General features: G+C 35.6%; 3 protein-coding genes across 4 annotated transcripts; all 3 read left to right on the top strand.

Annotated features, from left to right (window-relative positions):
• Nucleotides 1-8718: 8718 nt before the first annotated feature.
• LOC145605533 (RNA exonuclease 4-like) lies at nucleotides 8719-14650 on the top strand. 2 transcript variants are annotated; one of them, XM_081661601.1, is made up of 7 exons: nucleotides 8719-8827; nucleotides 10529-10680; nucleotides 10783-10901; nucleotides 11003-11223; nucleotides 11301-11507; nucleotides 13363-13443; nucleotides 14078-14650. In XM_081661601.1, exons 1-7 carry the CDS (start codon nucleotides 8787-8789, stop codon nucleotides 14340-14342), a joined length of 1086 nt encoding a protein of 361 aa, XP_081517727.1. In that variant the 5' UTR covers nucleotides 8719-8786; the 3' UTR covers nucleotides 14343-14650. The 2 variants fall into 2 exon arrangements, with proteins under 2 accessions (XP_081517727.1, XP_081517726.1); XM_081661600.1 differs by having other exon boundaries at nucleotides 10768-10901; nucleotides 14078-14649.
• An 830-nt stretch (nucleotides 14651-15480) lies between these two features.
• Nucleotides 15481-18881, top strand: LOC145605975 (protein THALLO-like). Its single transcript, XM_081662045.1, has 5 exons — nucleotides 15481-15643; nucleotides 16892-17127; nucleotides 17209-17272; nucleotides 17373-17441; nucleotides 17547-18881. Exons 1-5 carry the CDS (start codon nucleotides 15545-15547, stop codon nucleotides 17673-17675), a joined length of 597 nt encoding a protein of 198 aa, XP_081518171.1. The 5' UTR covers nucleotides 15481-15544; the 3' UTR covers nucleotides 17676-18881.
• Nucleotides 18882-19279: 398 nt separating this feature from the next.
• LOC145605121 (protein PALE CRESS, chloroplastic-like) lies at nucleotides 19280-24920 on the top strand. The gene is made up of 7 exons (XM_081661143.1): nucleotides 19280-19497; nucleotides 19596-19678; nucleotides 20471-20665; nucleotides 21807-21893; nucleotides 22469-22519; nucleotides 23338-23517; nucleotides 24222-24920. Exons 1-7 carry the CDS (start codon nucleotides 19374-19376, stop codon nucleotides 24453-24455), a joined length of 954 nt encoding a protein of 317 aa, XP_081517269.1. The 5' UTR covers nucleotides 19280-19373; the 3' UTR covers nucleotides 24456-24920.
• Nucleotides 24921-27280: the final 2360 nt, after the last annotated feature.

Below are 27280 nucleotides of genomic sequence, written 5' to 3'. Positions count from 1 at the left end.
CTCAGCTCAGTTCAACTCAGTTCAGTAAATGTGAACAGGCCCTTAGTGAGGTGTGCTGATATTGCTTTATTGGGGACTAATATGTTGAATTCACTTGGACTAGTATAGACCTGGTTTCTTATCTAGCAATATATCTATCTGATATAGAATTTTTAAATTGACGTTGATCAAGAGACCTATGACACAAGAATACAAGATATGTCAGGGGAATAATAGGAAGAAAGATTAGGGACTTCAATGAAAGAAAGAGAAGAAAATGAAATCAGAAGATACACATTAATGGACTGTGTCACTGTATGTTACACATTCTGTAAGATATCACAAGTTTGGTTAGGTTCCAGAATTTTGATTGAACAGAAGCTCATGAAAATTGTCATTAAAATGCCCAAGAATAGTTATAAATTTTGATCTTCTATTTAGTTGTCTTTGTTCTGTCTCTCGTCATTCTAGTAAACATGTTTTTTCTTTATTTTTTATTTTTTTATTTTTTTTAATTTTTATTTTTTTGAATTTTTTTTTATGTTATGTGAATCTGTCTCCATCTTCACTTTTTTTTTTTTTATCCCTTTCTAGCGTCTTGGCTGTTTTCTTGTTAGTTGACTCCGCTCCTCCATTTTCCTGTCAACATCAAAAATTAACATTTTTAGTTATAACAAGCTGACATTTGTTCCTCAAAAAAAAAAAAAAAAAAAAAAAGCTGACATTTGTACATGAACCATGCATATTATCCTATTAGGTGATACAAGAACTACTAGTAATTAGAGCGTGCATGAACTGTATGCTAAGATAACTCAATAATGATCAATAGCATTTGTAACTTGTGTTTGTTGACAGGTTGACAGAATGAAGCATGTTGTTATTACCTTATTAAAACAAATATCATCATAATGGCGCATGCCAATAAAATGTTAACCGCAGAAGGGGTTAAATGCACAATAGAAGCCATCCAAATCTTGACCTAATGCACGTCAAATTGCATATTATAAAATGTACATATAATAGCTGTTCATAAGATAGATGCTTTGTATTTTATATGGGTAAGATGAGACATAATGCTCAATCAAGAAAATACTTTATTTTTTGATGCCTGAAACCCAATCATCCAGATTGGAATCCATAAGATACTAATATACCTGAGCTGAGGATTGAGAATTTAAGCTTATTATCTATCATGGAGGAAGAATGATCATCTGCTTTCCTTGTCAAATTTTGTAGATTCAATCTGTTCAATTTATACAAGTTAACTTAAAAATAAACAGAAAAAAGCAATTCCTAAGAATATAACCTTAGTACTATGTAAATCAGACACCACTACATATCTAGCAATATATAAAAGGTCCACTCTTCATGTTTAGGTTTCTGTTTGATTTGGTTTTTCAAGTTCTTGGTAAAGCTTTGAATTTAAGAAATTTTCTTGATTTTTATAAATATATATATGCATTTTAAAAAAATATATAGCTCAATTTGGATTGGTTTTTTTATGATTGTGTTTCTATTTTATCCAATTGTTTATATGAAGTATAACTAATGAATGTCATAATTATGCAATGTATCTAATTAATAACCTGAAATGAGTAGGGTTCTCCATTGTTATGCATTTATTCAATGATTTTGATTAGTTTTAGTTTGGTAGTATATATTGAGCTATAAAATCTCATCACTGTTGCCTACTCTTGTTATTTAATTGGGTTATAAAGCTAAGACAACTTTGCTGGCATTTCTGAGCTCGACAAATGAGCTTGACCCTCTAGGGCTCTAGGCACCTCCTATTTTCAGAATTCTTTATTTTATTTGCTTATGTTTTTTTTTCTCTAAATTTTGCTGATTTAATAATTACTTATTGTTTGTTGCTGTTATTATGGTACTTGGTAGGAAAAACTATGGATGATACAAGTGCTTGGGAGGAAAATCATCCACAATCACCACAAAGAATCAACTGATATTCAGGAGAAAAAGATTTTTTTTGGGGGGGGGGGGGGGGTGGAGCGGGGGTGCTTTTGAATGAAGGTACTACTACTGAAACTACAACTACTATTAGTGACAATGTTTCAGAATTTAAAGTCTGTTATTTTTATGAATTTAAAACCATCCACAAGAGGGTTTTTTGTATGTATACTCATGTCTTACAAAATGAACACTAGATGTCTGTTATTCTATGATTTTGTCCTTGAGATGAATATTGCTTCCAATAAGCAAACTTGAAGACGTCCAAAGGAAGCGGGGGCTCGATCCTACTGCCTCACCATTTCCAATGATTTAGAAACCACTACACCTTCCCATTCTCTAAGGCACACAAACAAACAGCTAAGCTCCCTTTCTTTAATAGATTCCTGTGTCTTGGTTTTTGGTCTGACACACCCCTAAGTAAGGTTTTCCCAATCTTATTTAAAGCAGACCATTTGGAGAGTTGTGTTTACTTGGTTTAACTTTACCCATAATGCGTTGACAACTCCTAAAAAAGGTACTTAATTTCTTAGTGTGTCTGTGTGTGTGCATGTGTATACGTCTGTGAAATGAGAAGGGGTTATAACTCTAAAGTTTGCCTGTAGCCCTAGTATTACCAGGGTTTCAAAAGGATGATCGTTTTTTGTAAAATTGCATATTAGTGTGATTTCATTGGTATAAGATCATTGTAGGTAGGCTGCTCGGGAAATTTCAGGCTGTAAGAAAACTTTAAAAAGGGTGGTTTTTGACTTTCCGGCAATTGCTTTGATGCTTGTTCTCCCTAGGGTAGAATAGATCAATCACTCAATGACTAGAGTGTTCAATTTTCACTTAAAATCTGTTAATTTTTTATTTTACAGTTTTACACCAAGTGATTAGAGGAAACAATCAAACAAATCAACCCTAAATATTATTATCGAAATAAATCTTGGGCTGTCAATTGTTTATCATGGATACTATTATCTGATTGAAATGGCATGCATGCATAATTCTTTCTTATGAAACATACACTAAATGTTTCCCAAGGTTTAAAGATCACTATTTTACAAAATATGAAACTGCTGCTGTCACTGCTAATAAAGCCGCTGCTGCAGGGTGTTAAAGAGAATGACATGAGCAGGGATGACAATATGATTTTTCAAAATTCTATATTTAAAGGAACCTAGATTCTTTACTCGGGTGGTTTGCTAACTCAAGTTTACAAGTCCACTGTTCTTTGGTTTCACGGTTTGGAATCTAAGAAAATAGGATTGATCGGACTTGTTTACTAGTTTATTACCCTCCTCTCCTAGCATGCTGTGCTCTTGCACTGGTGAAGCGCTCTTTCCTCTGCTGCTAAGACTGCTGAAGCTCATAATATTGCTGCAGTCTGCTGTGCTCCTAGTGCTGTCTGTTGCTGCTGTGTTGTTTAGAGTTGCTGAAATGTCTGCTATTGTGTTGTCAATTGTAACTTTTTTTTGGATGAAATTGTATTACAAGATTTATGGCTTCTATTTATTTTTGTGTCTAAAATAGAGCTAGTATCAATAAAGTAAATACAAAAATAAATAAACAAATAAATAAATAAATAAATAAAATCTAAAGTTGTCATTTTAGGGGGAAAAAAAAAATCGGTTTTATCTAGTAGTACAAAAATATGGTTCTAATTTATAAATATACTCCATACTTCAAAAATAGTTTATTTTTATCAAAAAAAAAAAAAAAAAAAAGTTTATGTACATTATACGGTGGCTGCATTAAATTACATTTCTTGATGTTTTAACTCTAGAAATTATGGCTGCATTACATGTCTTACATGTGAAATGAAAAGGATCAAGTTTGGTCACATGCATCCAATATGTTCATGGTACAACCGTTGAACCGTACAATCGATTGTAAGTACCGTGGCTAGTGGGGCAAGGGCGAGAAAAATTAAGTTTATCACCTTGATAAACATTGGAGTAAACAGTAAATTGGTCATTATTGGTTAAAGGTGAAGGCTATTTATGTTATTCTCCCTTTTCCTTTCTCCTTCCTTCAATCTCAACATCACCATTCATCTTCTTCATCCCCTCCCACCTTCATCTTCTTCCAACATAAATGTCAACACCATTTTCTTCATCTCCATTGACACTTACCTCCATTTTCGAGATCCGCCGAATTAAATGAACTCTGAAAAAAAACAGAGAAATAAAAGGGCATGAAAATTTACTTGAAAGAGTAAGTGAGGGCCTGTTTACATTTACTGAACTGAACTGATTGGAACTGAATTGAATTGAACTGAACTGATTGGAACTGAATTGAGCTGAAATGAATATTTTATGAGAGAGGGAAATTAAGAGCTGAACTGAACTGATTGGAGCGGAACTGAACTGAACTGAACTGAAATTAAGTAAATGTGAACAGGCCCTGAGTAACTGAGTTTGATTGTAAGCTAAGATGTTACGTGTACAAAGTAGCTTTAATTGTAAGTTACACTTGTACGATTGTACCAAAAATTAAGAAACAAGAGTACCAAGTATTTTTAATTGTAACTCGTACCCTCGTACTTACAAATTCATATGACTATTGGATTAGGGTAATTCAATTAAACAAAACTCATACCCTAATTATGATTTTTGATGTTAAAAGCTTAAGTGATGAAACAATCAACATCCACTAATCCTTACTAAAGATGGGCACGGGCCGTGCCGGCACGCGGGCGGCACGGGCCCGGCACGACTCCGGCACGGCCCGGCACGGGCACGGTGGCCGGCACGGCGGCACGCCGGCGTGCCGTGGGCCGTGCCGTGAACAATTTTTTTGGGACCGGCACGGGCACGGCCCGTGGCACGGCGGGCGGCACGGTGGCCGGCACGTGGGCCGGCACGCCGGCACGACCCGCCGGCACGGCACGTGGCACGGCCCGGCACGGCACGTGGCACGGCCCGGCACGGCCAGGCACGGCCCGGCACGACCAGGCACGGCACGGCACGGCACGGCCCGTGCCACTAGCCGTTGGAATATGGCCGTTTATGGCCGTTTTCCAACAGCTATAAACGGCCATATTTTCCACCCCATTTCCCACCCAAATCCCCTATAAATACCTCATATTTTCCTCCAAAATTTTCACAATTCATCAACTCATCTCTTCTCTCTTATTCTCTAATTTTCTTACTCCCAAATTCTCAATTCTCAAATTCCTAAAAAACATACAATCTTCCTCTCTTTTGTGAAAAGAAAAAAAAAATTCCTACTCTCTTATAAATTTTACATTTTTACTATTATTACTTGTACTAGTCTACTACAAAAAAAAAAAAAAAAAAAAAAAAATTGTTATATTTACATTCGGGAAATTAAAAATTCGGGAAATTATAAATTTGGGAAAGCATTGAAGCGTCATTGTAAGATCTAACTCAACTTTATTTTAATTTGTTATTGTTATTGTTATTGTTACTATTATTGTTATTATTATTAATTTATTATCATTATTATTATTATTATTATTATTATTATTATTATTATTATTATTATTATTATTATTATTATTATTATTATTATTATTATTATTATTATTATTATTATTATTATTGGAACTACTTAATTATATAAAAACTACTTTCTATTTTAATTGTGGGTTATTTGGATTGTTGAAATCTGTCTAAGGCGGGATTTGGGCTCTGGACAACGTCGCTCCTAACCTCTCCTACCTGGGATCTCATTGATCCAAGTAATCTACTATTATTATAATTATTTTTGAAAATTTAATTTATATAAAAACTACTTACTAATTTATTCTCATTGATCTCATTGTTGTTAATTGTTACTTTGTTATTGTTAGTTGTGTTATTATTATTAATTAATCATGGCATCAAACCCGAACGTTTCCTCCTCCTCTAGAAAAGCCAAGTCAACACGTAGGGAATCACCAAACCCAAACACTTCAATGTCTATGCCCCCCCTAACATGCCCTTTCCAAACACTTCCACCCCTTTCTTTCATCCCCAAAACACGGGAGGGCAAGAACAAATGGATGATATGGCTCCTTGGACCCAATTTCAACAAACCCAATTTCAACAATATGAATTTCCTTTTCCTCCTCCTCCTCCTTCCCAAGGTAGCCAAACACAAGCTTGCGGGTCGAGTGAACCATCCACCCATAATCCTAACATATTAGAGTGGTGTACCGAAGAGGATTTTGCTCAAACCAAAAGAAAGAGTGGATGTTGGGTACATTATCAATTAAGTAAAGATGGAAAAAAATGCAAGTGTCGGACTTGTGGTAAAATTTTCTCGGCCGATACCAAGGGAGGGACGGGACACCTTACTAGGCATACAAAAAAATGTGGTGGACCATCTAGTGATCCAACCCAACCTAAAATTTCTCAATTCCACCCACAAGGTTTCATTTACAATTACGAGAGAGATAGGGATGAACTTGGGAGAATGATTGTACATGCAGAACAACCTTTTCTTTTCGCCGAAAATGATGCCTTCAACAACTATATTAACCGAGCACTACAACCAAAACACAAAAAAATCTCCCGAAAAACCGTTCGATCTGCTGCCATGAAGACTTATCTAGAGTACAAATTAAGATTAGTAAATGAATTAGCTAATCTTCCTAGTAGAGTTTCTTTAACCGCCGATGCATGGGATAGTGGGTACCAACTTCATTATTTATGTGTTACTTGTCATTGGTTAGATAATGAGTGGATGTTACAAAAACGCATCATTCATTTCAAAATGCTTGAATACCCTCATACCGGTCTTAACATTTCACATCATTTAATGGAAGCTATTGATGCATATAGTCTTAGGGATAAAATCATGTCTATGACTTTCGATAACGCAACTTCTATGACATATAGTGCGAATTTGGTTAAACCCCAATTAACCGATTTAGTATTAGATGGAGAAGCACTTCATGTTAGATGCATTTGTCATGTTCTTAACTTGTGTGTGAAGGATGGAACACAAGCAATTGGTCCATTTTATCACAAAATACGGAGTGCTATTTGCACTATTAATAGCTCTAACATGAGATGGCAAGAATGGAAAGGTTTTTGCAGGCAACAACGGATTAAAACCATAAAAATAGCACCGGATTGTCCAACTAGGTGGAACTCCACCTATGAAATGTTGAGTCGGGCAATCGAGTACAAGGTTCATTTAACACTTTTTTATAATATGAAATATCCACAAAATGATTTACTTGAAGATGATTGGGTTAATTGTGAAAAATATATGCAGTTTTTACAATTACTATATGGTATGACACATTGTTTTTCTTCTGTATATAATCCTTGTGCTCATTCTTTTCTTAGCAATGCATGTTTACTTGCACAACTTTTTGCGGAACACCGATCAGAACATGCTTATCGTGGATATCTTCCATCCATGGAGGATAAATGGCGTAAATATTACACCGATATTCCTATGATTTATATTTTTGCTTCCATTTTAGATCCTAGACAAAAATATGATGGCACCTTTTTATTAATTGATATTTATTATAGTAACATGAATTTTGAAGGTGATGTTGAAACTTTTAAGACTAAGGTGACGGATGAGTTTTTTAATTTATATAATGTTTATGAAAGTAAATATGGAACCGTGTCTCGATTTGCCCCTTCTCAAACATCCAAAAATGTAAGTAAACGGGCCAAAGGTTTATTTGCACAAGCTGCTAACTTGATGTCTAAGTATTCAGGTACAGAATCATCATCATCTAGGAGAACTCAAAGCGATGTTTCGGAGTTGCAAATGTACTTAAGTTACGACTTCATGAAAGGCATGGACGATGAAGAGAAGTTTGGCCTCGACATCCTCGATTGGTGGAAATCACAAGTCGTGAAACATCCAATTTTATCGGCAATGGCTCGTGATATTTTTGCTATCCAAGTCTCCTCCGTTGCTTCCGAAAGAGCTTTTAGTGCGTCGGGAAGAGTTCTAGACGATAGAAGAACAAGACTAAAACCCGAAACACTTGAAATGTGTGTTTGCTTCAAGGATTGGTTGGATGCCGAAACTCGTTCTCAAGATCGTACTTATGCACAAAACGACGACGATGAAGGAACGTCGACTTCTTTTAGTTCTCAATCCACTCAATTGGCGGATGAACTTGAACCTCTAGGAGACGAAGACGAAGACGAAGATGAAGACGAAGGCGAAGACGAAGACGACCAATAATAATTACATGATTACATATTTACATTATACACTATTGTATTCTTTTTGTATTATCGAACTTCGTATTCCGTATAATAAATGAAGTTATTCAATATTCATACACTATTGTACGATTTTTAATTATCATTACTTATTTTGTAATTTTGTATTATTGAATTATCGTATATTCGTACCGGCTAGTCGGCTACCGTCATATAATAAAATAAGTTATTCTTCAATTTTTTGTGTTTTCGGATTATCGCACTAGTATTTTTTTTTTATTATATGCATTTTTGTTTTTAATTCGTTTTTTTTTAACATTTATTTTTTTTTTTAAGAAAAAAAAAAAAAAAAAAAAAAATTAAAAACGGCACGGTTTGGCCCGCGGCCCGGCACGGCACGGCCCGCTAGGCACGTGGGCCGTGCCGTGCCGTGGGCTGGGGTGTGCCAATCCCAGGCACGGCACGGCACGCCGCGGAGCCGGCACGGCACGGCACGGCACGGGCACCACCCCGGCACGGCCAGGCACGGCCCGCGGCGGCACGGGCACGGCCGTGCCCATCTTTAATCCTTACCCTACCACCGCCCACAACATAAGAACTTCTTTACTCTTTAAAACTCCGGATATTGCGATCAGGTCTTTCTGGCTCTTTCCTTTCTTCTTTCCCGCCATTGTTGCTGCCTCTCATTTCAATCAAAAACTCCCATTTTTCATGGATTCTGAGACTATTCCTCCTAAATCTGTCAAAACCAGGTTCCTCCTTTCTTCTTCTCTCTTTCTTCCCCCACTTTCTTTGTATTTACTGAGATTTTTGTAAGAATTATCAATGTTCCCCTTGTAAAATTTTGAGAAATTATTAGTTTTTGACATTTTTATGGTAATTTGTGAAATGGGTTATTTGTTTCAGTTATAAAGATTCCATCTTTAGGGCTGTGTAATAATCTGCAAAGACTTATTGAAATGAGTGTACTTTTCTGGGTGTCTGCTGAAAAAGTGAAAATGTATTGTTGTAAATATTTGGAAATATTATGAGGAATTTATACATGCTGAATTTTTCCTTGGTTGAAAAATTATCTCTCATTGTGAAATTGCATGTGTTTTTTATTTTCAACTTTGAGAATTTTTGGTACTTAAAATTAGTGTACAGTAAGTCAGTAATACATTAAAAATCCCTGAAAAAAGGGTGAATGTTACTTCATATAAATGCTTGGAAGTATTTTCATTTAAATGCTGTACTTTGTGCGTGCATTTTATGTAACATAATTTGTATGCCATATCTTTCAAAGGGTTTTTATGTGTTTGATTTTTCCTAATATTGGTTGTGTTTAATGAGTTGTATTAGCCTATTAGGGACATTGGTAAAAGGTAATTGCTGTAATATTCCTGTATGTAATTGGTTTGTGGATGAATAGTTTGACTTAATTCCTGAGGAATAGGCTTCTAAGTTTTAAGCTTCAATATTTTGATGATAAATGTTTATTGAGGAATTTTAGATTATGTGTTTAGATGATTCTCAGTTGATGAAGCTAGATGGTAGAGTTGTAATATTGCTGTCTTCAAGCTAGCTCAAGGGAAGGCCGGCGCAATTGGATGAAATGAGGTTTTTTGGGTGAGGTGATAGAGTTACTTAGGTCTATAGTTGAGGTGGAAGAAGTGGATTTAGGGTTGTATTCTACTTGTTTGCTAAACTTAGTGGAAGATGATTTTATGTGATGTTTTGCGGCTAGGATGGGCTTGATTGAAGGTGACCTCTTTGGATCTCATTTTCTTTTCACTATGTTTATTGGTTTCTTGAGTAGTTTTCTTGGTAGGCGTGGTGTGGTGCGGAAGGTGCAATGATCTGAAATACCTCTTTAATGTCTTAATATTCCATTTTCACGCTACTTAACTAACTCCAAGTTAGGTCATTCTAAACATGGCAAAATTCTGTTAAAGGCCGTAATTATCCAACACGTTCAGTTGGAACTTGAATTTCATCCCAAAAGTAGTGGGAGCCTGGGAGGAGATTGGAGAATTCCTTGTACTGTTTGCTCAAATTTGGGTCGCATAGTAGCATAATTAGCTTGGCACAGTTTCAATTTACAGAGTCATATCGGCAGGTGGCTATGTGCATTGTGAAGAGTGAAAAATGCTAGTATCTTACGGGAGGAAAAGGGGGATGATCAATTATGATTTGTTAAAATGCAGTTTCTCTTTGTTGTGGTCGCCCCTTAGATTATATTTTACGGGTCAGGCCTTGGTCAACTTGTCTATCTGGAATTCAGGTGCTTAGTTTGGCTTGCTAAGAGTAGGGGAAGATTGAGGGTGGTTGATTTAGTGTTGAATTAAAACTTTTTATTTTTCCAAAAAGAAAATTCTCGTCCTTCCTCCAGAAAGTGCTTTGCTGATCTGCTAAATCTCCTGACATTGCTTTGGCTAATATGTGTGATTTGTTGCTCTTTTCTCTCAAAACAGGCATAAATGCTCAGCTTGCTATAAGCAATATAATAAAAAAGAGCATCTTGTGGAGCACATGAAGGTCTCATACCACTCGGTGCACCAACCTAAATGTGGAGTATGTAAGAAACACTGCAGATCATTTGAATCTCTCAGGGAGCATTCAAAAGGTGAGTGAGTGACAGGAAATCTTAAAATTCGTTTCCCTTAAATTCTGTTAAGTTGATTTTTTAGCATTTCTCCGACCAACCCTTCAGGTTTGTTGGCAAAAGACAATTGCAGTAGAATCTTTCATGAACTGGGATGTGGTCTTTGCATGAAAATATTTGACAGCTGCATTTTGTTAAGTGAGCATAAATGGACTTGTCAGCTACCTCCACCTACTCGCCTTGTAAGTTAATCTTTGATTACAAGTTCTTTTTTAACAATTTCCATTGTATAATTTTTGTGTAATGCATTTCTGTAATATACAAGTTTGGTCAATGACTTCAGGGTACAATATCGTTGCCTTCTATGGAACTGAAAACCTCGATTTCTGACAGAAGCAATGGTGTCCCGAAGATTCATGAAGCAGTTGCGATGGACTGTGAAATGGTTGGAGGTGGTAGTGATGGAACTCTTAATTTATGTGGTAGGGTTTGCCTTATTGATGAGAACGAGGATATAATATTTCATGCTTATGTAAAACCTCAAATGCCTGTTACTGATTACAGGTAGGGCTCTTACCTCAGGTTTGATCATGTTTGTCCATATTTTTTTTGACCGGACTATTCCTTGCAAAATGCTGCAGATCTGATTTGACTGGCTTAAGTGAAGAACATCTAAGAGATGCAATGCCTTTGAAAGAAGTGCAGGAAAAGATTCTGGAAATCCTATATAATGGCGAGTCCATAGGAATAGTGAGAGTTGATGGTGGAAAGGCCAAGCTTCTTGTGGGTCACTCTCTGGAGCATGATTTGGATTGTTTGAATATGACTTATCCAGACCACCTGATCAGGTAGCTCTTATTTCTCTGAAATGTTAACTTTTGTGCTGGTGATCATTTTATAGAACATTGTACTTGCTTAATGATGCTGTCACTTCTGGAGTTCTTTAATTATTATTGACTAATACCTGCGATGGTGGCCTTAGCCTCATAGGAATTATGTTTTTCTATTTATATCTACAATATTTTGGAAACGTAAGTTTTCTTGTCAGTCTCAAAATATATTTGCATCCTATATGACAACTCATGAGGTACCTTTGCATTATAAAAATTGCCCCAAGTGCACCTTAAAAGGTTCTGATTATTATGAGTGGAGTTCTGTTGGGGTCGGATATATGAATTAATACCCCCTCAATTGGAAAGAGAGTGGTTTCTTGTATATTCATGACGTAATGCAAAAAAATGCATATTACAATGCTATGAAGCCCATGATTGCTCTCTACCAAATAGGGGAAGGTATGATTATTATGTTTGTGCCATTGTCTTGCTGCTTTTCACCTTAAGTGGTTCATTTACCTGTGTAATTGTGTAAATGAAAGAACCCTAGAAAACTCGGTTGCAAGCTTTTTCTCCAACTTGGTAAATCGAAAACTAGACTCTAATTGTTATATGCCATAGTCAGCTATTCAGCTGTGAAGTATTGCTGTTTTGGCCTTTAGCCTTTTCCATATCTCTGTCCTTAAACCATGCAATTATGGGTTGATAGATGTAGGGATATTAAGACTTAAATGTGAGAAAATACGTTTTCTTTGATTTTGGGAATTGGAACACCTTCTAAGGCCCTAGTGTTTGTCAAGTAGCACCTTAATTCTCTACCTTTTGGCATAATAGTCAAATTTCAAGCAAGTTGACCACCCCCCCCCCCCCCTCTTTTTGTGTGTGTGTGTGTGTGTGTGTGTGTGTGTGTGGCTAATCTCCTTCCTTACTTTAGTTCTTCATAAACATATCATACTTTCAATATCCCCTCTGCCCAATGGCTGGAGAAAATAGTGCAACCTTTCCAATTTCTATGGTTTCAATCTCGAATTATCCTGTAGTCACCAGTAATCTTCATAAAAGTTTCCTTTTCATATATTGATGGAAGTTTGACTGAAAATGTGCACATCTGATATGGAGTTCGTTTATTTTAGCATTATCTTTCCTTTTGGTAGTTTAGATGTGGTCTGACTTCGTATGTGGGTGCTTGCTGAATTCTCTTTGAAAGGTCTTATTTGTTCCATCTACCTTAAAAACTAGGTCTTCATCTGGGCTTAAGTCTATTTGAGGTCCTATTCTGAAAATTTCCGTAATGATCCATAGTTCACATACTTCACCACAAATTTTATGTCCTACTTTTTCTCTAAAGCTTCCTTCATTTCCTTGTAGTTAATGACAGCTACAGAAATGAGAGGAATTTCGCTGTTCCATGCATTTAGGTCTTTTGGCAGCAGAAAAACATGTCCTCAATCTCCTGTATCAGCTCATGCTTCAAGGCCCAAGATGAGGATGATATATAAAAAATTCCATGTGTCATGCCTGTCATAAATAAATTTGTAGATTGATGGTAGAGGGTTGTGAAATGTGATACGTCTTAGATCAAGTAAACTAATAGAGCAATGAAAACGTAATATTTCATGAGTGTGGTCATTGCTTTTTTCTATATCTTGCATTTAATTCTTATTGTGGAGTACTGCTATGGTGTGAGGCTCTGTTATAAAGATCCCATCTTTTTTCTTCCTGATTCTTTATAGAATCGGCAGCCCACAGCACAATGTGCTTCAATAGATACAGACACTGAATTTCGATTTATGATCTTATTTCATCTGGTTCTTATTTTAAATTCCTCCTGCCTAGCTTTGAAAGGCTTTATGGTTTCATAATATTGCAGGGATACTGCCAAATATCATCCGCTGATGAAAACAAATTTGGTCAGCCACTCACTCAAATATCTGACAAAAATGTTCCTTGGGTATGTCCACCTCTTTACACTTGTGTGCGCCTCGTAACTATCCTGCCCATATATGTAATGTTGAATCTGTTGATTGCATGTGTTTCACTCTTTTGGTTTGTCTGTTTGAGGTTTGAACCACAATTATTTTTCTTCCCCCAAGTTGCTATTTGTTGTAATTCTCCAATCAGAACATAAAAACGTAATGCGTTGGGTTTAAGAGAAGGGCACATTAGTAATTGTGATTATATATCATTTAGAGGTTGCTGGAGCGACAAGGAGAAAATCAGTTAGAGGAGGGAATCATTTGGTCTACAATTTGAGAGGATTAAGAGAGAAAGCATGAAAAAATATGATTGTGTTTCAAAGTTGAGTTGTAATTGGGAAAAATAAGCCTTTTAAATGCTCGAGTATCATTTACGCTTTCTGTAATATCTTATTTCATCACTCTAATTCACCTTCTTCTTCAACTTTTTAATTCTGCTGTCAAATTTCCTGTTCATTACAACTCAAATGGTTTCTCAGATGTGTTACTGTCTAATGTAGGGCATGTGTGTATCAGAGAGAGGGTCGAGTAAACCTTAAAAAAGAATTGGCAGACATTAGCCATTCTTTGAATTAGTTCTGAATTTGATTCTTCACTGTGTAAATGCAGCTATGATATTCAGATGGGAATACACGATCCGTATGAAGACTGTGTCTCTGTAATGAGGCTGTACAAGAGAATGCGTGACCAAGATCACCTCAAAGATTTCGTGGGATCATGCTTACCCAGTCAAGTTACTGAATTTATTACCAATGAGTTTGATTGTTGCAAAATGAAAGAACTTGAGAAGCTGACACCTGATGAACTATTCGAGATGTCAAGGTCCAAGTATCGTTGTTGGTGTTTGGACACAGTCCCGAATGTACGGCTTTAAATAAGCCCCTAGTTGATGCCACTCAACTTGAGAGCACAGCAAAGAGTCTGAAGAGTTGAAAAGTTGTGAATAGTGAATACTTGTGAAAGGTTTTGTTACCGTGGTCTGTTCACAGTATCGGTTGAAACTTGAAACCATAGGGTTCGGCTTATCCATTACCAAATTAGAGGAATTCACCCCCTATTGGAATTATGTCTTTGGTACAGTTAGAAATAGAATCATCTGAATTCCAGGGTATGTAATTTTGGGAGCACAAACTCTGTATTTTCGCTCCTAAAACTCGAACGATGCAGATCAGTAGTTAAACTCCAGGGAAGTTATTTTGACTTGGGTTTTCTGGCCATCCGGTTACCGTAACTCTATTACCGTATATGCGAAAATAGGCTTCAAACAGAATTATTGAAACTTATTAGATCTAATTGAACTTATTGGAGTTATTACAAATTTAGAACTAATTAGGCCTTATTGAAACTCTTTAGACCAAATTAAACTTATTAGAGCTTATTGAAACTTACACAAACTTATTAAACTTGAAACTTATTTTTTTAAGGTGAAGTTAACACGCCCTAATGTTTGTTTTTAGATGTAGTATGGCAAAAAAAATTTTGTCAAAGTGATATGCATGGATGTACAGTAATAAAAAAAAGGTCAAAATGAGTAATTTGAAACGAGTGAAATATAAAATTTAATAAATTATAGGCTATCTATAAATTTATTAATATTGGTAATTTGGAACGGATAAAGTTTCACTATACTAATTTGATACTATAATACGGAGTAATGAGATTTTAAATCATTATAAAGCCCGACTAGCCTAATTAAGGATCCATAATTAAGCGATCATATAAATACCCGACTCATTTATTTATTGGACGGATCTGACCCATTCATAACTGGGGCAGGTTAGGGCTTTTATTAATGGGGCTCCAACCCATTGGATTGCTCTGAAAATAAAGAGAAAAAAAACGGATGAACATTGCCCTGTGCCCCTTTCTCTCTGAATTCTCCAAGCGCACTCAACATCGCAAGAACATGAATTTAAAGAAAATTCCTGGGTATTTTCTGTTTTACCAATTATGAACACATATATTTTCTATGTAAAATAGACCTTTCTTTTTTATTTACATGATTTTTTTTGTGATGTGATTGGTAGAATTAACAGAAAACTTGAAACCATTGATGATTATGGTGATGATGATGTCATGGCTTTGGAGGGTGCTACTCGTAACAGTAGACGTGCCTTTAGTCTTTCTAGCAAACTCTCCAATATCGTTCATGCTAAGGGAAACAGGCTCAAGAAGGTACATCGTTAACTTTGTGACAACTTAAATTTATATGAATGTCAAAATTTATATCAAATTCTATTAAATTATTACATTGTAATGCTAAAATATTTAATCATTAAGTAAACTTAATTAATAAATCAAATTCTAACACCTAAAGGTTTAGGATTTAGAATGATTGATGAAGTTCAAATTTTGTGCTTTTAAGCGGTTTTAGTGCATAAATATAAAGTTCTAAGGGGGTGTTTGATTCATATAATTTAGGCATAGGTAGGAGTATAAACCCATACGTTATGTACTTATGTTTGTGTTATAATTTTAAGAGTTTTGAACCTATTCGTCAAACCCCCAAGGTATGGGTTATAGAAATGTAGGGGGAAGGTAGGTTTGGCTCATTCCCATATAAAAGAAATGTTTGGTATTAAGAATCAAGTTCCAAACCAGTACAACTATGGTTTTATTTTTGATTTCAATCCCATACCAGTTTACGAACCAAACACCCCTTAAAAGATAGTCCGTGTGTGAACATGATTTTAGTTTGATAAGTCAATGATATGTGCATGTGTTAGATGATCAGGATACGGAACAGTTCCCCTAAATTTTTTTATGTGTCCTGATGTAAATTGAAGTTATACAGCAACATGGATGGAAATTTTGATTAGTTGAGAAGAGGTCCTGAATCCTGGTTGTTGATCATGATTTTTTGATCCATTGCCACCTTCCACCTATAGCATGTAGGATGAGGGATGTCAATCTGTTTGACAGTGAACGCTTTTCTGGTTTAGCTAAGGGCCCTTTTTTTTGGTGAGTAGACTTTGTAAGCTTCATAGTAGCTTAAATTTTGTTTTTCTACTATTTTTAAAGAGATCATCGACAATCTAGCTACATCTTGTGAAGGACTGTTCACTGCAAAAACATACTCCCTTTGTCCAGAAATAATAGCGTCACATATGAAGTAAGAGTATTATTTAAAGCAATGCTGTGTGATTGGTTTTTAGTCTTTTTACCATGTATCCTTGCCTGTATTGAGTGATGCAGAGACCAGGAGATTATGGGAATGGTCAAACTACAAGTCTGTAATAATGGTTTTTTAGTAAAATTCTTTTATATGCTGAACTTTAGGTGGTGGAAGTCTTGGGACTGAGAGTCTGTGACTTATTTCTGACTTTTAAGTATCAGCATAATCAGACCGCTTATGTACTGTAAATGAAAAACATTATCTGGCAACCTGGTATTAACTGTTATTTTCTCGCAACCTTTTGAAAGGAAAGAGATGAGCTAGGAGAAAGGAGATGGAAACACCAACTTCGGGTTCTGGCTAAAGCCGGAATCAAGTCAAAAGATAATGATGATGCTGAACTTGATAATGAGCCAGAGAGTTTGGGTGGCAAAACTGGCAATGGAGCTGATGCTGGAGATAGTGAAGAATCAGAAGACTTTTACAATTTAGTTAAAAAACAAAAAGAAGCCAAGAATAAATTGAAGGCAGAGAAGTATTCAAGGTGAGTTACAGAACTACTTTCACATCATGTACTTTTCTAATTGGCATCATGGCATGTTTCTCACAATAATTTGTCTTCCAGAATCCCACAAGATCAATATGAACTAGAGATCACTGCTGATGGAAAACGTCGCATTTCCACGCAGGTAAACTACAAAGCTCACTCTCTCCTGTAAAAAGTGTGGCAAATTGCATAAGCTCCTATGGGTTGTCTTGATATTTATTCTTTGTATATGTATTTGTTAGATGGAGAAAAATAGAGGGCTTACTCGTGATCGAAAGAAGCAGAAAAAAAATCCACGGAATAAGTACAAGGTACTTGATTAGAACTATTGTTTTGTTCATCATGTTAACTATGTTAAGTGAATATGCGATTGCTTGGTTTCCTTTCTCTGATGTGCTCTTTTTAAATGTATGCAGCGGCAGCATGAAAAAGCGGTTAATAAGCGCAAGGGGCAGGTGCGTGAAGTTAAGCGACCGAAGCTTAGTTATGAAGGGGAACTTACTGGCATCAATCCTAGCATTAGTCGATGCAGGAGGCTGGGATGAGTTCTGTTGTTTGTCTGGGTGATGGATGAAGTATAATGTGTTTGGAATTGGGTACGGTGGGAGAATCTTACTACAGGTGCTAGAGAGTTGAGGTTTTTTTTTTTTTTTTTTTTTGTATGAAAATTTTGAATTGTTTGAGTAGCAGCTTCTCTCTGATTAACAAATCATTAACGGTAAAAAAAAAAAAAATTTATATATTTTTGTTCACTTTGAAGATGTCATATATGATTTCAAAAAATGTACCAAAATCTCTGCTTATTGGGGGGCTTAGGTGAAGGGTTGGCAATGATTCGAAAGTTAAGGTTTGGAACGATATGTGGCTGCCAGGAAATGCAATCTCATTGCCTCATCTTAATGGTGTTTATAACCCAAATCTTACTGTTGCAGAGCTCATTGAGCAGAACAGTGGGGTGTGGAATGTGAGTGTTATCAGAGAATGCTTTCAACCTGCTATTTGCCAGATTATCTTACAACTGCCGTTTTCTTTGAGCTCACCTTCTGATGAGATGTTTTGTGGCTGACAAAGAATGGGATATATACTGTAAATTCAGGTTATTGGCTAGGAGTGTTGGGGCAACACCGGGTAGAATTGTAGAAAGCGTTGAGAATGCTGATCTGTGGATTGAAGGTGGAGTCTATTAACCATATCCTATTCGAATGTGATGCTGCTTCAAGGGTTTGGGGCAATAGTGAGTATGGTGACACAATTGCTGCATCCCGTCTGGTTCTTTCACCTCAAAAGTCCTTTGGTTCTTTCACATAATGGAAGGGAGATATGCTAGTCTTGGTGTGGCTGTTCGTGATGTGAATGGTACTTTGGTGATTGCTGCTGTGAAAAGGGTGAACTTTCACTGGGATGCGCTCACTGCTGAAGCTGCAGCAACCAGGTTTGTTTTACAAATAGCTCACAGATTTGGATACAGCAAGATCTGGATTGAAGGAGGTGCTATTAATGGTATGAAGGCTGCTGATTCACTTCATGAGGGTCGAGCTCCAATCTTTCTGATATAAGTCGTTTATCAAATAGCTTTGATGTTTTTATCTATTCTCATTTTAAACTAGGGCGGGAATACAGTAGCTCACCTAATTGTTAGGTGGGATAGAGAGGAAATGATGAATTAGTTTGTATGGATTTGTTCCCCCAAAGTGTCTTAACTTTGGTGGATAATCTGCAATAATAAGCCCTTCCCGTTTGTGTAAAAAAAATGTGTGCATTGAAATTACGTGAAAAATAAAACCAGACAAACATAATGAATAAAACTCCGTAACACTATTTTATCAAATTTTCCTCATTAATTTAACCGACCTCACGTAGCAAAATAACCGACGTGTTCACTTTAGTTGTTACTCATATAGAATAACTTGGATATTTGACAAACTGCACCAAACCGTTTTAATGCGATTTGATTTGGTTGAGTTGACACGTAATATGATTTGATTTGAATTGGTAATATATCAAATCGTATTTTTACAATTTGGTTTGGATTAAGCTCCAAACCGAACCGCAAACACCCCTCCTACTAGACTACCCGTGCTCTCGCTTCCGAATTAATCAAACCCTTCATTTCTTGTTCAAAATTCAATTTTCCAATAAAAATAATGATAATACTCAATTCTTGAAAATACAGAATTTGGGTATTTCAGAGAGTTTAGTACACTGATAAAAGACCTCCATTTGAGGTTCTGAACCCAGCAACCATGGAAGCAAGAGGGCTTCAACTAACACACCCATTTTTCTCACCCCATCAAATTACACGCTTTACTACTCCACCCACTTTCATTAATCTATCTCCTCTGTTTAACCAACAATTTTCTGCTTCTGGTCAGTAATTTACTCCTGCTAATTCTCCTTTTTTTTCTTTCTTTTTTATTCCCAATTTCTGTTGATAATTGTTCTTCATTTTTCCCATTATTAAACAGGAATTTTGAGGTTTACTAAGAGCAAAGAGGACCAAGATTTGCAAGAATTACCCCCAGGTTTATCTCCAGAATTTTATGATGATGTATGTTCTTTTTAATTTTTAATTTTTTTTTTTTTATTGATTTTTCTATTATTTATTATTATCTTTAATTGCTTCTGGGTTTTAATTTATTTGTTTATCTGGGTGTTAATTATTTTGTTTCATTTTGTTTGTGCTGCCAAAATTGTATTCATTTTGCTGATGATTAGTTGGAATTAGGAAACAATATTTTTAAAGTGGCTAGGATAATCTAACTCAGGAAGTGTTTTTTATTTTGGGCATAGAATGGTACATAAGTTCTGTGGTTGCTCAATAATATTTTAGACAGTTGTGGATAATCGGATAGATGAGAATTGAGATATTTGTGTCATGTAAACTATAGTAATGTAGTTGTAAGTTTGTAACGCGAGTGTGATTAAGAAATTAAAGATGGCAATGCAGAAAAAGTTGTCTTCAGAATTCAGAACCCTGTACTTTTGTGCTCTTAAGTTGTTCAGTAAGAACAACTGCAAATGTTTAAAGTCTATTTCAATATTTAATACGGTGAAAGTCAGCAATGAAATTGTAACAAGAATGGTTGTAGTTGTAGTACAATTGTTCTTCTGTGATGTCGTAGCTCTTGAGAGTTGAGACAGACATTATTTCAAATTTTCAGCACTGCTGCACTTGTTTGTTTTGAAAATGTTGTAGACAGATGTATTTTAGATATGCAAGTTTTTCCTTACAACTACTTATCTAATACGGAAATAAAAGGCTAGTTGTGAACAAAGACTGGTTAAGATTGTAGTTATTTAATATTTTTTTCCTGAATAAGCTGACATTGTCTTATAACAGGATTGGCAGGCAGAACAGCGTGAAAAGACCAGAGAACTTAATCGGAAACGCCTAGAAGAGGACCTAGAGGAGGAAAAGAAGGTCCAAGAGTACCGTGAAATTGGTGCACGTCTGAAAGGTTTTCCAGATGAAGATGTTAGGAAAGCAAGAAAATTGGTATCGAGCTTCATTAGGGCTGAAGAAGAAGTAGAACAGGTAAACATCAATTTGATTTCAGAAGCTCTATGTTTCCATGCAGAATTCATAATGAGCCTATCTTTTAGCTTGAATAGAACCAACCTGTCGAATCAGTATGTCAAAGTTGTTTGCTACCTGCCTACCTGCATGTTATAATGAAGAGTCAGAAATTTACATTATAAAGAAAGAAGCCTAAACTGAAAGGCATATTCTAGTTGGAGTGGTCGTCCTTATAGGCTACCTTCTTCCTTCACAAAATCTAATAGAGTGCATCCTTTTTTGAAAGCTACCCATGATCTTAAATTCTTAATAATTCAGTACAGTATTTTGAGTACATCTTTCATATAGAGAAATAAGATTCTTGAACCGCTAATTCTATTACCCAAATCTCAGAAAGCTTTATATAATATCATAGGCAGTCATAGCTAAATTGCCTAAATACCTTTTTGCTCCATTTTCCTACATTGTCTCGACTCTTAATCGAATAGTAGAGAAGTTCTATCTTTATACACCTTATATATTGCTGGATTCTTAAAATTTATAAATCATTATGTCTAATGCGCTCCATTAATTAAAGTGGGAAGCTAGTGCTGGAAAGCTGAGTTCTGTATCTTAAGCATTGGTTGTAGCTTCTTCATGCCTCCCTACCATCCCTGTTACAACACTGCTCTGTGCCAAACAAAAAAGCTGAAAGCCACTTGTTCTAAGGTCATGTCAACTTTATTTTATTGCTCACAGTTTTATAACCTGCCAAACTGATGAATTGATAGACTTGGCAGGCTGCAACAAAAGCAAAATAGTATATTCAAATTTTGAGAAGTATGACTAACGCGTGAACCATATGCCTTTATTTAGGTGGTCTGTTTTGAAAGTATTGTATTGAATTTGAGGTGTTCTAATTGTCACCCTAAACCTTCTGCTACATGGATATGCTAATTTATAGAATAGTTGTATCCAATAAGTAAACTAATCTGAGAACTTGTTCGGATAATGGGTGAGCTAAAACTGTATGTTTCCACATACCAATTTTTCCAGAGCTGCTTCCGAGAGTTAAACATATCTTGAACCTGCAAAATTGAATCACCCTACAGCTGTACTGATCTTCAAGGATCAAAATCTATAAGTTTTGGAGCATTTTTAATGTGTCTCTGTTTTGTAGAAAATTGAAGAAGCTGCAGAGAGAGGGGAGCTTGACGAACTTGTTCTAATGGTCATCTGGAATCGACTTGATCTTGCTAGAAGAGATGTATGTTTTTTATATGCCATCTTTCATGTTGGAATAGAACTGGTGTTTGTCTGCCTATATTTAAGTTCTTGGTTGCTTATGTTGGTTATATTAGCGTTCTGTAGTTAAGTCTACTTTATAGAGCAACTTGCTTCTGTCCTCTGATTTCTGTATTCATGTTATGTTCTCCCTAATCACATATTTGACATATATTTTGCATAAATTTCAACCACAGAAATGAGAATCTAATGGTATAATGAGATTGTTCGTTTCAAAATAACTGCAAGACAGTCAATTCCCACAACACTGCAATCTTGGAAAGGATTAATATTACAGTAACTTATTAAGTGTTTATAATTTTATTTTTAAAAAAGTAAAAATCTAATGAAACAATTACTCAAAAGTAAATAAAATAAAATAGATAAATAACTCAGGAAATTTATTCAATCATTTATTTTACCTGCACTTCGAAGAAATCAAACACATGGAGAATCAAATTTCCTACTGAGATTTTGTTGTCAGTCTTGCTTATGTCTTGGCCTCTGTATCTCCTTTGGTTTTTTATCTTGATGAGATCTATTTACATCTTTGTACAGGATGAGAAAGATGCTATCAGAAGTTTGGATCTCCTGTACAGAAGGGTTGAGGTATGTATGCTTTGTCCTTGTTATATTTGTAAGGAACCCTTGTGATTGATCTAAGACATATAGCAGTCATTTTTGTAATATCTAGATGCAGTATACAAACACATGGAACTATGGAAGTATTGCAACTTGGTGAAAAAGTGCACTAAATTTTATCATCTAATTGCAGTTCTACCCATTTCATGAGTTAGTCGAAGGACTCCAGAGAACAGCTTCTGACTTTGTTGTCATTTGTCAATTTCCTTGTTTGCTTTTAAAGTGAACGTCAACATAGAACAAAACGATAGATATAAAGAAAGCAGACATCTTTTAGAACTAGAATTAAGTGTGATATAAGATCATTATCTTACGCATTGCAGTCCATATTTGTTGTTGTTGCTCAAAAGTCAAAACTCTTAAAATTTAGAAAAATTTATGCGGAAATGTAGAGCTCACACTGGAAGGGACATCAATATAACATTGACAAGTTGAAACTTAAAGAGTCCTTAGGGGCCTTCAAATGAGTAACTAATCTAGAAGGGCTGAAAAATTGCACATAATTTTACAAAAATAAATTATTATTTGTAATATTTATGTTCTTGCCACCCTGTCTTCCTTATTCCACATGGGGGTATCATGAATAAACCAAGCACGATAGTTACTATGTAAATAGGGCCAACCTATCTCACACCTTTTAGTATACACATCCGTTATTTTTGAAAAAAGGGAGTATTCTCATGTGTATAAATGAGACCCTTTGTCATCCATGCCAAGATTTTTTTTTTTTTTTTGATAAAACATGCCAAGATTTTAAATTAATGCATGTCTTAACCAAAATTTAGACTGAGATATTGAAACGAGAGGCTTCGGCTGCCATGAGACTGCTCAACGACCTTTTGAATATGCATGATGGGTTTGATGATGAAGGCTGGCTAAAGGAATGCAAGAAGCTTATGATTGAGACATTCCCGCGAGAGGATCCTTTCAGCATCATTGTTCCTGCAGGATTCGACTTAGATAAGGTACAATAATAACTGCAAATTCCCTTCTACCATTTTGTGTGATTACGTTGCCCAATTTTATATTTCTATTTTTTAAAATTGGTGGGGAGAGAGGGAAAAGTGGGTTGGGGGGGGGGGGGGGGGGGGTTGGGTTTAAAATTAATGAGCATTGGCTGCTAAAGTCAACTGTAGTCGTATTTTGCGTGGATTCTGATTTCTGGCTGATAGCTTGACCTTTTTTTCTTCCAATTAAGACTATTATGTTTTTTCTTCTAGCTGCTTTCCTTTAAGATAGCCATTAATCATTCAATTGTTCAATCTTTTTGAAAATTTCAGCTGATTTACCTAGTAATCGAGCTTACTAGTCTTAAATTTGTTGTGTAACATCAAAGGACCAGGCATGAGTTTTACCTCGTCAACCTATGAATGTAGTGCTTAAATTCTATTTTTTCCATCAAAAAAGAAGACGAATTGATTTAAGGTGAAAAAAAGCTGCAAATTCCATCATTGTTATCAAAGTGAAATTTAGGTTAGATTTACAGTCATGTATTACTGATTGTTCACCTCATTAATATATAAAGAAAGCTGATTTGGTTGGTGAGAGTGAACTATCAACTTTAAATTGGGAAATTGCTGCTATAAATTGACCTTTTTTTGTTTTAATCTCTGTTGTGGTAATTGTTAATATCTGCAGCCAATTCTGATAAACTAATTGGCTAATCCAGCATCAAGGTCCATTACATCCTCCGTTGGAGACCGATGAGGTTCTTCTAAGGGTTGATTTTGTGAGAGAAGTTGATGCATTACTGCAAGAGGTAAGAGCTGAACAGCAGGAACTACAGACAATGCAAGGCCTTGACCCAGACTCTGTTGCAGCTCGGTTAAAACACCAAGAGAAACAACGAGCTATTCGACAAGTTGAGTTGCTCCTAGATCTTGCAATCAACTTGCAATGGTAATGGCCTCTCTGAAGGGCAGAAAGCGTAGTACAGTTACATGACATGGCTCGAAACGACAAAAAATGTAGTGTAGTACTGTGTTTGACAGTTTCCACAGTATGTTGCGCGCGCGCCATACTCTTGGTAGAACTGGCTGAAATCCTTATGGGGAAGAAAGAAAAATCGTTCTTATACGACTATAGTGAGATGTAGCTACAACTGTGCAACTGATTCTCCTGTCTGCTAAGTTATGCAAGAATTTGTACTAGTATATCAGATGATAATTAGCTAGAATATTTTGAGGAAAATTTGCCCCTCGTAATATTGCAATGAAATTTTTTCCAAGTGTAAGCTACTTTGAAAAGTTTTTTAGTAGGATGTATACCGTCCACATAGGCTCCAGTAGTTCAGGTGGGATAGACTATGAAATAAAAACCAATCAATGTATAATTGGGAGTGGCGATTAATTATATATTACGGAGTATTTAGTATAATTCATCCGTTCTTATTTAGTTGATGCGTTTTGAATTTTTCCACTGTTATATACTTAAATACACTAATTTATGATTTGTAGACATGGACATGGATCCGACCTATATCCATCCCTAGTTGTCAATTATTTTGGAACGTAAAGCTAAGAGTATAGAGTCACATGATACTCCAGTACAGTACTTCATATTATCTGTATTTGTTGGACAAGTAGTTTACTTTAATTTTGCAACTTTCTTATTTTATTCCACTTTCTTTGACCCCGAACAATAGTCTAGTACTCTAGTAGTCCACGAGGAGGCCAGGGACCCAGGGTAACTATGAATTATGACTTTATGAGTCTTACGCTTCACACGATTACACGACTACACAAATTGTGACCATATTATTTCTAGTACCAGGTACTAATTGTCTAATATACTCTCTACAAATAAGAGAGTACAATTTTAATGGCATGACGTATTAAATAATGTAACTTTATTATAATATACTTTCTCTATCCCTTAATACAAAAGCTCTTTCAAGTATTTATATAATTATTACTCACATAATATAGAGAAAGCGAGTTTTAATTTAAACGCGGAGGAAAAACTATTTATTACAAAAGGCAGAAAAATAAAAACAAAGCAAACGGCAGCTAACACCATCACAAACAGCACCCAACTGCATTATTCCGAAACTCTACAATTTATTAGAAATCAATAAAACGGAATAATTTCAATTAATACTCCAAAAGTTATTAATTATTTGAATTATTTCTATACAAATGCTATAATATTAATAATATGGAACCCTAATTTTATTACAAAGAATAATCGTAACAGATATTTCTTGCCCTTTTCTCTTATTGCAAAGACTTAGAGTCACTAACATGATCATTACTCTCAACTTTTTCAGCAGAGTAGTTGTCATCAGAATATTTCTCAAGAGGATCAACCTTCACTTTGATATACGGAGGAATCGAACGACGAGCACTTACACGTCCGTATTGCTTCCTCAAGTAGGATAAATATGAAGACGATGCTGGTGAGGTAGGTGATGATGATTCGGCATCCGATAGTGAGTCATCATTGATGATATCAACAGTGTTGCTACCTACGGAAGAACAAGTTTGAGTTGACATGATAATAAAAAAAAAAAAAATTCTTGGAAATTTTTTGGTTGGATTGTGATGTTGGAAAATTTAAAGGTGAGAAAGAGAAGAGTGGGTTGTAAGGTTTGAAAGGTTGGTTTATATAAAGAGGATTTGACGTACCTTGATCCACAAGACCACAAGGTCGGTTAAACGAATCTTAATTAGCTTGTTATGTTAATAATTTTAATCCTACAAAGATTAGGTTTAATTTGTTTTTGTTTTTTTTTTATTTTTTTTTTTCTATTGATTAGAAAACTTTCCTAACATAAGCTTATAGATATTCATTAATTAATAAGATAATGATAATGATAATTGATAGAGTATAAAACATATTCCTGGGCCTCAACCATCAGCTTAAGCTTTTGGTTGAGATGGTCCTTTAACGTGGTATCGGAGCCAGCGTGACACAAAGGTCACGGGTTCGAATCTCATCCACCCCCACTTTCAAGTGGAATATTACGCGCTGGGTATGAGGAGGGCCCATGCTGCATCCACACTTCTAGCCCAAACGGGCTCTCGTGTGAGGGGGAGTGATAGAGTATAAAACATATTCCTGGGCCTCAACCATCAGCTTAAGCTTTTGGTTGAGATGGTCTTTTAACAATAATAAGCAGGTATGTGAATATTTGACTGGTGCTGGCTCATTGGATTCTCTTCATAATGATAATGATAATAAGCAGGTATGTGAATATTTGTATAATTGTATCATTGTATGTGAGCACACTCACTAACATTTTACTCTGATTCTGAGGCTTTTTTTCCTTTTTTTTTTTTTTTAATTTTTTTATATATGTTTATTAGTCTCAAGCAATGAGAGACATGGTGCAAGCCTTTTTCCAGAAGTTGGAGGTATAATTTATTTTCGTAATTGTAGTGTGATTGGATGTGGAATCGTGGATGATGTGGTACTCTCTTTTTTTGAGGTCTGATACATTCTTGTGATCTGGTTCAGCCTATGTTTGAAGAATTGTGGAGTAGGAATCCACAATTGATGTTGCTCATTGACGAACACCAGTTTGAATTTCTCCGCCTGATTGATTTACTTGTTGAAAAGGAGAAACCAGAAGTCTATTGGTGCTTCACTTCTATTGTTTTCCTTTTTAAATTATATTTTTAAAAGACATGTTTGTAAGTTCTAATTTTTTTTTTTTTTTAATTATGTTTGTAATAGGAACCGACTATTTCAGTTGACACCAGAAGAGGGTGAAGCATTTGTGCCTGT

This window comes from Chenopodium album, chromosome 22 (genome assembly GCF_948465745.1).
Source record: "Chenopodium album chromosome 22, dcCheAlbu1.1, whole genome shotgun sequence".
In the NCBI taxonomy this organism is placed as follows: domain Eukaryota; kingdom Viridiplantae; phylum Streptophyta; class Magnoliopsida; order Caryophyllales; family Amaranthaceae; genus Chenopodium; species Chenopodium album.
The sequence above is the reverse complement of the archived record's forward strand: the minus strand, read 5'-3'. Positions and strand labels throughout refer to the sequence as shown.

What these genes read in the sequence shown, in the direction of transcription:
- LOC145605975 (XM_081662045.1), top strand. Translation starts at nt 15,545, where the DNA reads ATGGCTTTGGAGGGTGCTACTCGTAACAGTAGACGTGCCTTTAGTCTT. An exon ending in AGGGAAACAGGCTCAAGAAG is followed by an intron (nt 15,644 to 16,891) that starts GTACATCGTTAA and finishes ACCTTTTGAAAG; the next exon opens with GAAAGAGATGAGCTAGGAGA. An exon ending in AACGTCGCATTTCCACGCAG is followed by an intron (nt 17,273 to 17,372) that starts GTAAACTACAAA and finishes TGTATTTGTTAG; the next exon opens with ATGGAGAAAAATAGAGGGCT.
- LOC145605533 (XM_081661600.1), top strand. Translation starts at nt 8,787, where the DNA reads ATGGATTCTGAGACTATTCCTCCTAAATCTGTCAAAACCAG. An exon ending in CCTAAATCTGTCAAAACCAG is followed by an intron (nt 8,828 to 10,528) that starts GTTCCTCCTTTC and finishes CTCTCAAAACAG; the next exon opens with GCATAAATGCTCAGCTTGCT. An exon ending in TACCTCCACCTACTCGCCTT is followed by an intron (nt 10,902 to 11,002) that starts GTAAGTTAATCT and finishes CAATGACTTCAG; the next exon opens with GGTACAATATCGTTGCCTTC.
- LOC145605121 (XM_081661143.1), top strand. Translation starts at nt 19,374, where the DNA reads ATGGAAGCAAGAGGGCTTCAACTAACACACCCATTTTTCTCACCCCAT. An exon ending in CCAACAATTTTCTGCTTCTG is followed by an intron (nt 19,498 to 19,595) that starts GTCAGTAATTTA and finishes ATTATTAAACAG; the next exon opens with GAATTTTGAGGTTTACTAAG. An exon ending in CTGAAGAAGAAGTAGAACAG is followed by an intron (nt 20,666 to 21,806) that starts GTAAACATCAAT and finishes TCTGTTTTGTAG; the next exon opens with AAAATTGAAGAAGCTGCAGA.